We start from the raw sequence: 15013 nt of genomic DNA on the forward strand, positions 1-15013 counted from the left end.
AATAACAATGAATTACCTCCTGAGAGATGCCACAGCCACAGGACCTGTTCTGGGAGGAACCGGGGGTGGGGGAGAGCCCATTACCATTTCAGGAAGCTGAGAAAACCTATACGCCTGTGAAAGAGAAAAATGAATATTTTCTAGAATATCAATTAACCGTATTTTAAAACACAACATCATGAGAACCTAAAAAGTGAAGATATTTAAGTTCATTCCAACAGCCCTTAAAATTGTATGTACAGTTCTATAATCGCTGGCTGCTAGGAAGTTAACTTTTGGTGTTGCCTATAGTAGTAGGTATTTTATTTCAGATTTTACAACAGGCTGAGTGATTTCAGAATAATGCAGAAAGCATACACACAGATGGTATCACAGAGCTACAGCTGAGTAATTCAGCAAGAAGAAAGAAGAAAATAATACCTCAGATACCATAACCCAACCTGAGAGGTAGATCCTTCACAATTTTGGAAGACTTATCTCTTCCTGAAAACCCCCAGAGAGAGAGATCACAGTACTTTTTGCTTCTCTGAAAGTCAAGTGTTTTTAAGTCAGTATATCTGGAAGCATCCTCGAAGCAACCTATATTGAAATGAAACTGCCTGCAAGCAATTACTTGATATTTCAACTTCTTCCCCCCCCCCCCCCATTTTCCCCTAGGCAAGAAAACTAAGGTTCTTAGACCACAACACTCTAAAGCAATGAAAGTCCCAAATAAATCCACAAAGCAAGGTAATTCAGAGAAACCCAGGATCAGACTGTTGGGTCATGAAATCTAGCATCCTGCCTCCAGCAAGGCTGGATTTCATCTCTAGTACATCTAGAGACTGTGCGATGCTTACTATTTGGCCATCAACTCATGGTCCAAAGAATGGCATATCACCTTTATCCATACTGTTGCTACAAATATTAGTCAGAACTTCATCTAGTCTGCTTGGAAATACAAGTGATTGTATATAATTCTGCTTAGCAGTAGATTGAACCTCTTCTCAGATACTACCTGATTTACTTTCCTAGACAAGTCTAGGTATTGAAGACATCTTAGAGCAATGTGTGGCGTTACAGTTAATGCAACTGAACCACAACTAAAATGATACAACATGACAAGATATTAGAAGACTGTCTAATGTCCTCAAACCTATGAATTGTGGTAAAACCAGAGGCTGAAGTCCAAATGTCTTCAGCCAGCAGCACCCCACAGTGATTATCAATAAAAACTTAATCTTTTTGGTTCCACACAGTTATTTTCTGTTTTAAATATCTGCAAAAATGTGGTATCACAGATACTTTGTGAAAAACTGACTTCTGATGCAGATAATAGCATTAAAAACTAGTATGTCTTGCATTCTCCCTCTAATCTACTGTTCAGGTCTCTGAGTAGAAATGTCCATGGCACTCACTTTGGTATTTAATCTAAGCTAATTCAGACTGGAAATAAGGTGGAACTTTTTAACAATGAGAATAGTTAACCACTGGAACAATTTAAAGGGTTGTGGTGGATTCTCCATCACTGGAAATTCTTAGATTAAGATTGCATGTTTGTCTAAGAGATAGGCTAGTTCAAGCAGGAATTTATTCAGGGAAATCCTGATTATATGTTTTTGTTTCTTAATCTTACTTCTGTGTCTTAACTTAATAGATTGCATCTATTTTCCTTTATCATGTCAATTCCAAAAATGAGTTGCAAAGATGAAAGACTCTTGCACTTGTGACAGATTTGTCTATATCTGTATTGAACTATAAAGCTCATGGTGTTCACTAGCAAAATTTTGATCGGAAACAGTAAGGTGCCTTCACTGTTGCTTTAACATCCATATTGAACTGGGATTCCTGTATGTGTTAGAGCAGTGGTTCTCAAACTAGGGCCGCCGCTTGTAGAGGGAAAGCCCCTGGCAGGCCGGGCTGGGTTGTTTACCTGCAACTTCCGCAGGTTCAGCCGATTGCGGCTCCCACTGGCTGCAGTTCGCCGCTCCAGGCCAATGGGGGCTGCAGGAAGCGGCGCGGGCCAAGGGACGTGTTGGCCGCCCTTCCTGCAGCCCCCATTGGCCTGGAGCGGCAAACTGCGGCCAGTGGGAGCCACGATCGGCCGAATCTGCGGACGCGGCAGGTAAACAAACCAGCCTGGCCCGCCAGGGACTTTCCCTGAACAGGCGGCGGCCCTAGTTTAAGAACCACTGTGTTAGAAGGCAATCAAGTGGAAGACCATTCAGGTTAAATGGAAACACCCTAGAACAATGAACTGACTGCAGGCCAGAGGAACCAGTTCTCCCAGGTGGGTTCTTAACCAAGCAATGAATCATTTGATGAGGCACTTGAAGCCACTCAGAGGAGTCACCTGACAGAGGGTACTGAAACCTTATAAAAGGACTCTCCTCTCTCCACCAAATTGGGGGGAGATCAGAATAAGAACACAGACCCGGGCAGGTGGAAAAGAGGAATCCTGACTGCCCTGGAAGGACATTAAAACCCAAAGGACCCTCAGGCAGGATGAAGAAACTGAGGCATGGATTTATATGCAGGTTTTGTTATTTTTCTATAGATATGTATATCTCTTGTGCTGTGTCTAGGAATAAAGCTGGTTTGGAAATTTCTTTGCGAAGTCTGTTACTGCTTTGACTCTCACAAAGCCCCAAAGAGGGGAAACCAGTCATTCAGAGAGTCCCCAGCTGTGGTGGGACTCTGGGGAGCATGCAAGAATGAGTGGGGAGGCTGAGTACAGCTGGCACTAAAGAGGAAGGCTTGTAATTGGCTCTGACGTGGTTCAGACATTAGATAATTTGATTTCAGTATTAATATTTAATCAGCTCCAGGTTATCGATTTAATTGAGCTGGGGGGCCATTTTTGAGTTGAGGGTTATAACCCAGTTAGTAGCTGAAAACCTGTGTTATTGCATGGCTACAGTTCATGAGCCCACGTGCTTTAAAGAAAAAGGCCAAAAATGGCTGAGAACTAAAAAACTGGCCAGTAACAAACTGCGCATCTCAGTAATGATCGAACCTGTGATATTCCAAACAAAGCGACCTCAACCATGCTTGTAGCTGTTTCTTTCACTTCATGCTGACCCCGACATTCTAGGCTTCAGAGTGATGTTTGGAGTTATTCTGCACGTGGGGTGAGGTGTGCTGTGCTGGGAAAGCTGGGTGGATTTGTGAAGGTGGCAAATGAGGTATGTGCTGCAGAGAGGGCTTATGAGTTTGGGGTTATTGTGTGTGCTGTTGATTTGTGTCTAAGGGCGTTTGTGCTGGGATATTTGTGTTGATTTGTGAGAGTGGCAGTTAGGCATATGGGTTTGGAAGTTGGGTCAAGTAATGCAGTCTCCCTCTTACAACCAATGAAACTGTTGCATGCAGATAAGCTGCAGAGTAAGGGCAGTGATTGGCTGAGTTACCTCTGATATTATCATGATCTAGGGTTCTTGGCATGGCATACATACATGCCTTATTATAGCATGGGTGTAATTCATAAAGTCAAAATAGCTGAAACTTAAATTGGATGGTAACAGACCGCAAAACCCAGTGATGTTTCAACCTGGTGATATTCTGAACAAAGAGAAGGTCTCAACCATGCTTGTAGCTGCTTTCATCACTTTGCACTGACTCAGATATCTTAGGCTTCAGAGTGACAATCCTAGAATCTTATATACCGGTATATATGAACAGCCACCTCTTTATATTCCTTCTTAGGGTTTACTATTGCATTAATCTAACTATTTAACTACATTGATTTCAATCTAATATTGATACTAACTTGTTGATTTGACCTTGATTTGATTTTGGTTTAATATTCAGTTTAATATTATTATTAATGGTAGCTTAGTTTTGGGGATATGTTTCCTTGATTTTAGTTTTAATAGTTGTAAAAGTTTACAAAACTGATACTGAGTCACATTTGCTTCAATAAGCAGCATGGGTCTAGAATCTTTGAGACGCTGGCTGAATATCAGCTAGTCAGAGCCGGACCATTTCCCCTGATTAGTCTTATTTCTCACATCAGAATCAGGCCCCCTTTATCATTATCTTCCCTCTTTGCAGAGCACTAAAGAGGAGAGAGATGGTAGCTTGCCCGTCCTAACTAACAAGGCTCTGTTATTCTGTGGGTTTCAGTTCTGGTCTCCAGGAAAATAATTGCCATTTTTCAGACTACAGTTCTCAGTGTGGTTCAGTCAGCTCTCAGGATTTCTAAAGTAGCAACTACAATGTTAGTATCCTTAAATGAATGCTTGAAGGGCTCTTAACAAAAATAAAATAAACCACCAACTCAAACTACAGATGTTGGCCCCATAGCCAAACACTTAAAGATAGGCTCCAGCTGACCCTTGCAGCTGCATGAACTGCCTGAAAAACCTTATAAAGCCCCTACCGTGGTTCTTGTTGGAGTCATGCAGCTAAACACTACAATCTACTTAGAAAAACAAAAATGGCATTTTAATGTCATTTCCCCAGTTCTTATTTAGAGATACATTGGAGAAATTTCATCATGAAAATCCTTAGTGAAAATCCTGTAGATCCCCTTTATAAAGCATTAACGTTAAGATGCAGAAAACAGTATGACTAGTCTCTCTTCAAAAATATGTAGCCATATAACTTCTTTTATTTCACTTTAGAAAGATCTGCTTAACTATAAAAGTAATTTGACTGGACACCTAATGACCAGCACAACTGCTAATCAGATTCCAACCATAAAAAATGATCAAATGCAGTATGAACTGCAGTAGAGGAATTTCAAAGTGCCAGGAATACTTTTATTGTGATTTAAATAGCATTTCCCTGAAAGTGAGCATTTAATACCACTGGCTTCAAGTTATCCATGAAGGATAGTTCAGAAAAAGTATCCCTTATTGTACACTCTTCTTACCATGGAAGGTAAACATAGCAATGATGATTCTGAGTTGTAACAATTGCTCTCTAACAATAATAGATTACTCGAATATAGACAGAGTCAAGAATCTTCATTTCTATTATAACTCTCGAAATGCCTTCTTTCAGAAAAATATGTACTCCTGGCAAAAAACTGCCATAAGAACAACAACAACTTTATCTTTTGATTTTTCTCTTTCTGAAGCAAATTCCCAGGTGTTTTCAGTAATTTCACATTCTTACAGAGCCTAATTTTTCAGTTTCATTGCCAGTAGTGGGGCTGCTGTTTTATTTACTTCACCAGACAAAACTAATCCCAGGTTTAGCTTTGCCTATGATACTTGTGAAAGAAAATGTTTGTTTTGTGATGCTCAGATACAATACAGTAGAACCTCAGAGTTACAAACACAAGAGTTACGAACTGACCGAACAACCACACACCTCATTTGGAACTGGAAGTACACAGTCAGGCAGCAGCAGATATAAACAAAAAAAGCAAATATAGTACAGTACTGTGTTAAACTACTAAAAAATGAGAAAGCAGCATCTTTCTTCTGCATAGTAAAGTTTCAAAGCTGTACTAAGTGAATATTCAATTGTAAACTTTTGAAAGAACATCCATAATGTTTTGTTTGAAGTTACAAACGTAGAGTTACGAACAACCTCCATTCCCAAGGTGTTCATAACTTGGAGCTTCTACTGTATTGGGGAGTTTAAAACAGTGATTTCCAACCATGAGCATGGACAGCAGTTCTGATACTGCTATCTACATGCTTTTCAAACTCCATCATTGCAGTGTCTGAGCACTCCAGTCATTCATCAATTTATCCTCTCAGTACTTGAGAGGCAGGAAATATCTACATGTTACAGATGAGAAAAATGAGGCACCGATTGACTTGCCCAAGGTCGCACAGGAAATCTGTGGCAGAGACCGGAAATAAACACAGCTCTTAGGTCCCAAACCAGTGGCTTAAGCACAAGCCTATCCTTTCTAACCACACTTTGCGGTCCTTGCAACTGGCACACTAGGCCCTCCTGCCAAGATAACCCTCAGTGTATCCTAAGTATAGCTACTGTCAGCTCCCTGTTCAGCTGTGTATTCTCCAACCATCTATGAACATGAGCTTCTCCAAATCTGACTTTCCTAGTCATTAACTGGTGTGCTACTGTGTGAACAATGAATAAGAAAAAGCAGGTAAATGAGGCCTTGGTCTGATAAACTGCTACAGATGCCCCCATAATGTTGAGAACCACTGTTTTAAAAAACAAGAAGCCACTTACTGTACTTGTGTTGAATGTGTGGGATGAAATTCAATGTTGATAAATGCAAAGTAATGCTCATTGGAAAACATAATCCTAACTATACATACAAAATGATGGGGTCTAAATTAGCTGTTACCACACAAAGAGATTGTGGAGTCATCATGGATAGTTCTCAGAAAACATGCACTCAGTGTGCAGCAGCAGTCAAAAGAAAGCTAACAGAACATTAGGAACCATTAGGAAAGGGATAGATAAGACAAAAAATGGCATAATGCCACTGTATATATTCATGGTACAACCACACCTTGAATACTGCGTGCAGTTCTGGTCACCCCCCATCTCAAAAAAAATTATTAGAATTGGAAAAGGTACAGAGAAGAGCAACAAAAATGATTAGGGGTATGGAACGTCTTCCGTACAAGGAGAGATTAAAAAGACTAGATTGTTCAGTTTATAAAAGAGACTCAAGGGGGTACAATAAAGGTCTATAAAATCACAAATGGTGGGGAGAAAGTGACTAGGGAAGTGTTATTTTACCTCTTCACATAACAAAAGAACCAGGGGTCACCCAATGAAATTATTAGGCCGCAGGTTTAAAACAAACGTAAGGAAGTACTGCTTCACACTATTATGTAAACAGCCCAGATGAGGGGCCCATTATTAAAACTGGAAATTAGGAGTCTTCTTTTAAGTGTGTGTGCACACACACACCTACAAATGTGCTTATAGTTACCAGAAGTACAAGTACATGTGTTTCATGCACATGTACATGGGGCTCTCGGTTTTAAAAACATAGCCCAGAACACAAGTATCCCCATGATAGTACAGTATAGTAAGTAATATTTTAACTTACTGGTCTTGGTAAGCTATACTGATACATTTCTGGTCTATATGTTGGCACCCACTGTACTCCCCCTCTGGGTCGGGTCATGGTACCAGGAGCACTGGTCACCACTTCAGAGTATGGTAAGTGTTGTGCTGAACTGTGAGCATCTTGTCTGTTCTGCCCTCCATGGCCTGCAGATGCCAGACTAAATGCCTCTTCCAATAGCATATGCATCTGTTGTCTAACTTCATCAATGGAAGGCTGAGAACTTAAAGTTGATGTCTCAGAATGGCCTTTAGCCTGACGGGATCTGGTATAACTTCGAGGTTCATTGACACGGTCAACATTTGTTTCTTCTATCATTTCAGGTTCTGTCTGTTGGATAAAATAAAAGCATTTTATATTCACACATGCTTATAAGAACAGTGGTCTGTGTTGCTTTTTAACATATTTTTTCCAACACAGATACATCAGAAGTTTCTCATGCCCAGGCACAAAATGGTATAATTCATGAGACCATATAAACCATATATTACAATTTTTAAGTCAGTTGCAGCTGTGAGTGCCCAGAATTTCTGCATATCAGACCCAGGGTCTCAAGTTAGGCAACCAAAATAATGAGGAACACATAATTAGTGACCACCTGTAAAAAGTTTGGTTTAAGTGATATGCCCAGCATGATACAGGAACGCTGGCAAAAGCAGGGATAGAATTCAGTTCTCTAGGACAGCTTTCAACTGCCTTAACCATGAGACCATCCTTTCCCTTCCTGCAATTCTCTGCCTCATTCTCTACAGCCTTCCAGCTTCTGCAACAAATGAGGCAGGGGTCCAAGAGACAGTCTCTTTCACTACACAGTTCTGATTCATCTCCAGAGCATATCCATTCTGTGCATCAAATAAGGCGGCCAGGGGGTGGGGGGGTCTTGTGGAAAAAATAGTATGACCATATAACTAAAGACTATCATAATGCACATGACAAGAGGCCCTATTTCTGGCATGTCCTAACTTTTGAGTGCTTGACTTTGCAACCATAAAAGCTTTATTTTAAAATGTGTGTGTGTGTGTGTGTGTGTGTAATTATTGTGAAAGCTTTAATTCTTCCTCTCTTTCACATTTAAAGGGACATCATTAACTTTAAAAAACTCACAGCTATTGGAATGTTTTTTTCCATCTAATGTAAGAAGGAACACCTAAGAGAGAAATACTGCTATTTTCATCTTTCTCATTTCATTTACTTTGTGCATTCATGGGCCATCATTTTCTCCCTTTATGGTTAGTCGGTTTTCTTTGTTTGTGTGGGTTTTCCACACACCACACATGAAGGAGAAAATCTTTTTTAAAAATAGGTAAATATAATTGTAAACCCAAGAAAACTGCCAGGGAGACTCAGAGGCAAGTGAAATTATTTAACTAATTTTTAAAAATTAGAGTTCAAGTTGACAATGTCCCTTTAATTCTTAGTATTAATGAGTCCAATGTGTATCAAAAGAGAGACTAGACCCACAAATGTTACAAAAACCATACATGATCACTTGCAATGGACCCCTCAGCTCCATGTACTAAGTCTTCTTGTTCATTCTTGAGAACAAGTGTTGAATGCTTGACTTTGCAACCATAAAAGCTTAGGACGTGCCAGAAATATTTAAAAATATGTGTGTATGTGAATAGCTGGCCAATCGTGTGCATTCCCTGGCTCTCTCAGTCTTTAAAACTCTCTGGTTTGTGATTTGGGATAAGATCTGGATTATTTGCAATGGGTGTCAGTGGTGGGCGGAAAAAAATGATCTTCTCTAGGAGTAGAGTAGCCTTTGCGAAAGGATGTGTATACATTTATAGAGGTGGTTTTTTTTTAATCCATCCATGGTGTTATGGACTAGGATGTAATCGGTCGGGCCTATTAGAGCAGGAGTCAGGTCTAGTGGGTGGAGCAGGTGTCCAGTTTAGAGAACAATGCCAAGGGTCAGCACCAGAGTCAATTGCCAGTTGCCAGAGTCAGGGGTCAAGCCAGAGTCAGAACCAGGAGTTGAAGCTGAGGGTCAGAGCCAAGGTCAGATACCAAATGCCAGAGCCACGGGTCAAGCCAGACTCAGGGTCAGACGTCTGAGGCCAGGGTTGGAGCCAGGACTGGTAACTGATGATTGGAAGCGAGGTGTAACTGGCAGGAACTGGAGGAGAGGCAAGGATCAAGCACGGAACAGGAGCACAGTATAGGGGTGAAGGGAGGGGTGATGCAGGAGCCAGGAGTGGAGCAGGAATCAGGAACAGGGTTGGGTGCAGGAGACAGGCACAGAATGCAATGGTGAAAAGACAGGACCTATAGTTGTTTCTAAGAAGTTCCAAATTCGAGCCTTGCTTTGCCATAGCTTATTTTTCAGAAAAAAAGTCAATGCACTTTGGAATTAAACAAATCGCTACATAGAATCAATTCTCACAAACATTAAAAATCAAAAGTCTGATTTCTATATTAACTGCCTATAGTTAATGTGACACTGCACCAGACATCATTTGTACAAATATATTTCCTCCATGATTGTTCTATTTATGTAGAGGATGAACAAACAAGGAAATTCCAGTACAGTAACTATAAAATATGGAGAGTTTTTGGGTATACACACACAGCTAATAAAGCTTTGGAGGTCACAGTGCTCCCTCTTTCAAGATTAATAGGTATAATCATGGCCTATTTCCTCAAGCCTGTAAAAGTGTCAGTGACTAGAAACCCACAAGAGCTCTATTAATACCTAATGCTGAAATAAATCAGGTGCCCAACTACAGCCCTGTAATTAAGCCATTACATTTCTAGAGTCTTTGATCCTTTCTTGAAAATGAAGAAAATAGTGCTAAAATATACAATAAGAATAATGAACAGGAGTACTTGTGGCACCTTACAGACTAACAAATGAAACCTGCCATAAGAATAATGATTCCTTACCAGAACTTCATGCTACAACCTGACTCAATACTAATATTAGGATGACCAGGCAGATTTTGGAGGAGGCTGTTGTGAAGGATGAACATTTATTCAAGTTTTAAAATCTAGTTGCATTAATTCATCATATATGCTTGGCTTGTATTATTTACTGTTTATTTTCATTTCACACTGAAAAACATCAGAATTATAAATATTCAGGAATAAGTGTGAATGTTAAATTGTGAAGGACCTGAAGAAGAGCTCTGTTTAAGCTCAAAAACTTATCTTTCACCAACAGAAGTTGGTCCACTAAAAGATATTACCTCACCCACCTTGTCTTTTTAATATCCTGGGAATAACAACATAAGAACGGCCATACTGTGTCAGACCAAAGGTCCATCTAGCCCAGTATCCTGTCTTCCAACAGTGGTCAATGCCAGGTACCCCAGATGGAATGAACAGAACAGGTAATCATCAAGTAATCCATAACATAGGTACAATATCATGGGACAACTACTGAAGATATTACAATGCCATTATATAAATCAATGATATGCCCTCACCTGAAAAACTGTATTCAGTTCCAGTCACCCAGTTTTAAGAAGAAGGAGATAGCAAACACAGCAGTCCAGAGAAATCCACGGAAAATGGTTATAAGGAAAGAAAGACTTCCATACAGGCCAAAGTCAAAAATTTTGGACTGTTTAGTTAAGAGGGCAATAAGATAAGAGGGGATGTGATAGAGGAATAAAAAATGTTACTTAGGGTTACCATACGTCCGGATTTCCCCGGACATGTCCGGCTTTTTGGTGCTCAAATCCCCGTCCGGGGGGAATTTCCAAAGCGCCGGACATGTCCTGGGAAATAGGGAGGCATAAGCCAGGGTCCACCCAACACGATCCGCTGGGTCCGCAGCGCAGCCCAGCTGCCCTGGCTACAATGCTCGGGTCACAGAGGCTGCAGGGGCAGGGGGGTGCAGAGGCTGCAGGGCGAGTGAGGAGCAGGGGTCACAGAGGCTGCAGGGGCGGGGGTGCAGGGGCAGGGCAGGCGGGGGGGCGCAGAGGCTGCAGGGGCGGGGGGGGTGCAGGGGCTGCAGGGCGAGTGAGGAGCAGGGGTCACAGAGGCTGCAGGGGCGGGGGGGTGCAGGGCGAGTGGGGAGCAGGGGTCACAGAGGCTGCAGGGGCGGAGGGGCTGCAGGGCGAGTGGGGAGCAGGGAAGCACTTAGCAACTCCCAACCAAGATCAGAGCGGGAGGGAGGAGAGGGAATGCAGGGTACTCAGAGAAGGGGGCAGAATTGGGGCAGGGAATTTGGGGAAGGGGCGGGGTTGGGGCGGGGCCGGGGCAGAGTTGGGACGGGGCCGGGGGTGGGGAAGGGGCGGAGCTGGGGCAGGGCCAGGGCCCCCGTGGAGTGTCCTCTTTTTTCAGTGTTGAAATATGGTAACCCTATGTTACTGATACAGAGAAGGTAGATTGGATGATCCTATTTGCCTTTTCTCACAATACAAGAACAAGGCAAGACAATGTATTGCCAACTCATGATTTTATCAGGTCTTGCAATATTTTTAATTATTTTATTAAATCTGCTGATTCATTATTTTGAATGATTGCGGTTGGTAATACTGCATACACATACCTAATAATTAATCTGTGGAATTCATTGCCACAAGAAGTGGATTCTAAAAAAGAAGGATTAGACATTTATTGCTCTGAAAACACTGGCAGTTACATCAGAGAGGATCCACTTGAGGTCTTCAGGCAGAACTAATTTTATGCAAATTACCACTACATAGCCATAGCCAACTATAACATGAAGGGAAGAGGAACAGCAAAGGCATGCTTGATGTACATAAACCATGGAGTTTGAGATTAGGGCCTTTTGGAATATGAATGAATTAGTTACATTACTTACAGCTTTTTTAAAGACTCGCACTACCCCTCCTCCTCCTCTTCCCCCCTCCCCCCCCCCCGCCAAAATAGCTTAAATTCAGCACCATAAAATCCTTATTTTTATATTTTTGAGTTAATGACAGGAATCCATGTATGCCTACACAAAGTTTTCAACTACTAATATTCCAGAGCCATGTTACCTACAACCCTACCCAAATCCATTAAGAAATAGCACATAATACAGATCTGCTTTTCTTGGGTCATTCAATCTTTTGATTACCTAGGGAGGCTGGACTTGAAAATTTTTGCTACCTAAATGTTTCTTTTTAGAGAAGCTTGCATAAGTAGAAGATACTGAAAATACTTTTTTCTTTTCACAAAACCTTTAGAGTTTGTTTAACTACAGATTTTGACAGAATAGCCTATTTAAGTGTGTGTAATCTCAAAAAGTATTCCAGTTAATTAGACTATGCTGTATCAGTCATCCTCATTACCTGACATATTGATGATTTACACAATCCAATAGGAAGTGTCACCATGCAAGAAACATTTAAGAAATCTGATGAATATAACATGTTTAGATCAGGGTGGATAAATATTGACTTTTAAATCAAATTCCTGCTTCTCCACGTGGGAACCAATGATACTGCCAAGAATGACCTTGAGCAGATCACTGCAGACTACATGGCTCTGGGAAGAAGGATAAAGGAGTTTGAGGTGCAAGTGGTGTTCTCGTCCATCCTCCCTGTGCAAGGAAAAGGCCTGGGTAGAGACCGTCGAATCGTGGAAGTCAACGAATGGCTACGCAGGTGGTGTCGGAGAGAAGGCTTTGGATTCTTCGACCATGGGATGGTGTTCCAAGGAGGAGGAGTGCTAGGCAGAGACGGGCTCCACCTAACGAAGAGAGGGAAGAACATCTTCACAAGCAGGCTGGCTAACCTAGTGAGGAGGGCTTTAAACTAGGTTCACCGGGGGAAGGAGACCAAAGCCCTGAGGTAAGTGGGGAAATGGGATCCTGGGAGGAAGCAAGAGCAGGAGAGCGCAAGAGGGGAGGACTCCTGTCTCATACTGAGAAAGAGGGACGATCGATGAGTTATCTTAAGTGCCTATACACAAATGCAAGAAGCCTGGGAAACAAGCAGGGAGAACTGAAAGTCCTGGCACAGTCAGGGAACTATGATGCGATTGGAATAACAGAGCCTTGGTGGGATAACTCACATGACTGGAGTACTGTCATGGATGGATATAAACTGTTCAGGAAGGACAGACAGGGCAGAAAAGGTGGGGGAGTTGCATTGTATGTAAGAGAGGAGTATGACTGCTCAGAGCTCCGGTATGAAACTGCAGAAAAACCTGAGAGTCTCTGGATAAAGTTGAAAAGTGTGAGCAACAAGGGTGATGTCGTGGTCGGAGTCTGCTATAGATCACCAGACCAGGGGGATGAGGTGGACGAGGCTTTCTTCCAGCAACTAACAGAAGTTGCTAGATCGCAGGCCCTGGTTCTCATGGGAGACTTTAATCACCCTGATATCTGCTGGGAGAGCAATACAGCGGTGCACAGACAATCCAGGAAGTTTTTGGAAAGTGTCGGGGACAATTTCCTGGTGCAAGTGCTGGACGAACCAACTAGGGGCAGAGCTTTTCTTGACCTGCTGCTCACAAACAGGGAAGAATTAGTAGGGGAAGCAAAAGAGGATGGGAACCTGGGAGGCAGTGACCATGAGATGGTCGAGTTCAGGATCCTGACACAAGGAAGAAAGGAGAGCAGCAGAATACGGACCCTGGACTTCAGAAAAGCAGACTTTGACTCCCTCAGGGAACAGATGGGCAGGATCCCCTAGGAGAATAACATGAAGGGCAAAGGGGTCCAGGAGAGCTGGCTGTATTTTAAAGAATCCTTATTGAGGTTGCAGGAACAAACCATCCCAACGTGTAGAAAGAATAGTAAATATGGCAGGCGACCAGCTTGGCTTAACAGTGAAATCCTTGCTGACCTTAAACGCAAAAAAGAAGCTTACAAGAAGTGGAAGATTGGACAAATGACCAGGGAGGAGTATAAAAATAGCGCTCAGGCATGCAGGAGTGAAATCAGGAAGGCCAAATCGCACTTGGAGTTGCAGCTAGCAAGAGATGTTAAGAGTAACAAGAAGGGTTTCTTCAGGTATGTTAGCAACAAGAAGAAACTCAACGAAAGTGTGGGCCCCTTACTGAATGAGGGAGGCAACCTAGTGACAGAGGATGTGGAAAATGCTAATTTACTCAATGCTTTTTTTGCCTCTGTCTTCACAAACAAGGTCAGCTCCCAGACTGCTGCACTGGGCAGCACAGTATGGGGAGGAGGTGACCAGCCCTCTGTGGAGAAAGAAGTGGTTCGGGACTATTTAGAAAATCTGGATGAGCACAAATCCATGGGGCTGGATGCGCTGCATCTGAGGGTGCTAAAGGAGTTGGCGGATGTGATTGTGGAGCCATTGGCCATCATCTTTTAAAACTCGTGGCGATTGGGGGAGGTCCCGGATGACTGGAAAAAGGCTAATGTAGTGCCCATCTTTAAAAAAGGGAAGAAGGAGGATCCGGTGAACTACGGGCCAGTCAGCCTCACCTCAGTCCCTGGAAAAATCATGGAGCAGTCCTCAAGGAATCAATTATGAAACACTTAGAGGAGAGGAAAGTGATCAGGAACAGTCAGCATGGATTCACCAAGGGGAAGTCGTGCCTGACTAACCTAATTGCCTTCTATGATGAGATAACTGGCTCTGTGGATGAGGGGAAAGCAGTGGATGTGTTATTCCTTGACTTTTGCAAAGCTTTTGATACGGTCTCCCACAGTATTCTTCTCACCAAGTTAAAGAAGTATGGGCTGGATGAATGGACTGTAAGGTGGATAGAAAGCTGGCTAGATCGTCGGGCTCAACGGGTAGTGATCAATGGCTCCATGTCTAGTTGGCAGCCGGTTTCGAGCGGAGTGCCCCAAGGGTCGGTCCTGGGGCCAGTTTTGTTTAATATCTTTATTAATGATCTGGAGGATGATGTGGACTGCACTCTCAGCAAGTTTGCAGATGACACTAAACTGGGAGGCATGGTAGATACGCTGGAGGGTAGGGATAGCATACAGAGGGACCTAGACAAATTAGAGGATTGGGCCAAAAAAAACCTGATGAGGTTCAACAAGGACAAGTGCAGAGTCCTGCACTTAGGACGGAAGAATCCTATGCACTGCTACAGACTGGGGACAGAATGGCTAGGTAGCAGTTCTGCAGAAAAGGACCT

General features: G+C 42.5%; 1 protein-coding gene across 1 annotated transcript in view; it reads right to left on the reverse strand.

Annotated features, from left to right (window-relative positions):
• Nucleotides 1-15013, reverse strand: part of KIAA1549L (KIAA1549 like) — a 233878-nt gene that overhangs the window by 12968 nt on the left and 205897 nt on the right. Inside the window, exons 17-18 of the mRNA XM_026651564.1 lie at nt 6971-7318; nt 17-114 (exon numbers count right to left, since the gene is read on the reverse strand). Of these exons, the coding sequence (XP_026507349.1) occupies nt 17-114; nt 6971-7318 (446 nt within the window). The remainder of the gene's footprint in view (nt 1-16; nt 115-6970; nt 7319-15013) is intronic.

The sequence above is a fragment of the Terrapene carolina genome, unplaced genomic scaffold, assembly GCF_002925995.2.
Source record: "Terrapene carolina triunguis isolate 2854851 unplaced genomic scaffold, T_m_triunguis-2.0 Scaffold96, whole genome shotgun sequence".
NCBI lineage: Eukaryota > Metazoa > Chordata > Testudines > Emydidae > Terrapene > Terrapene triunguis.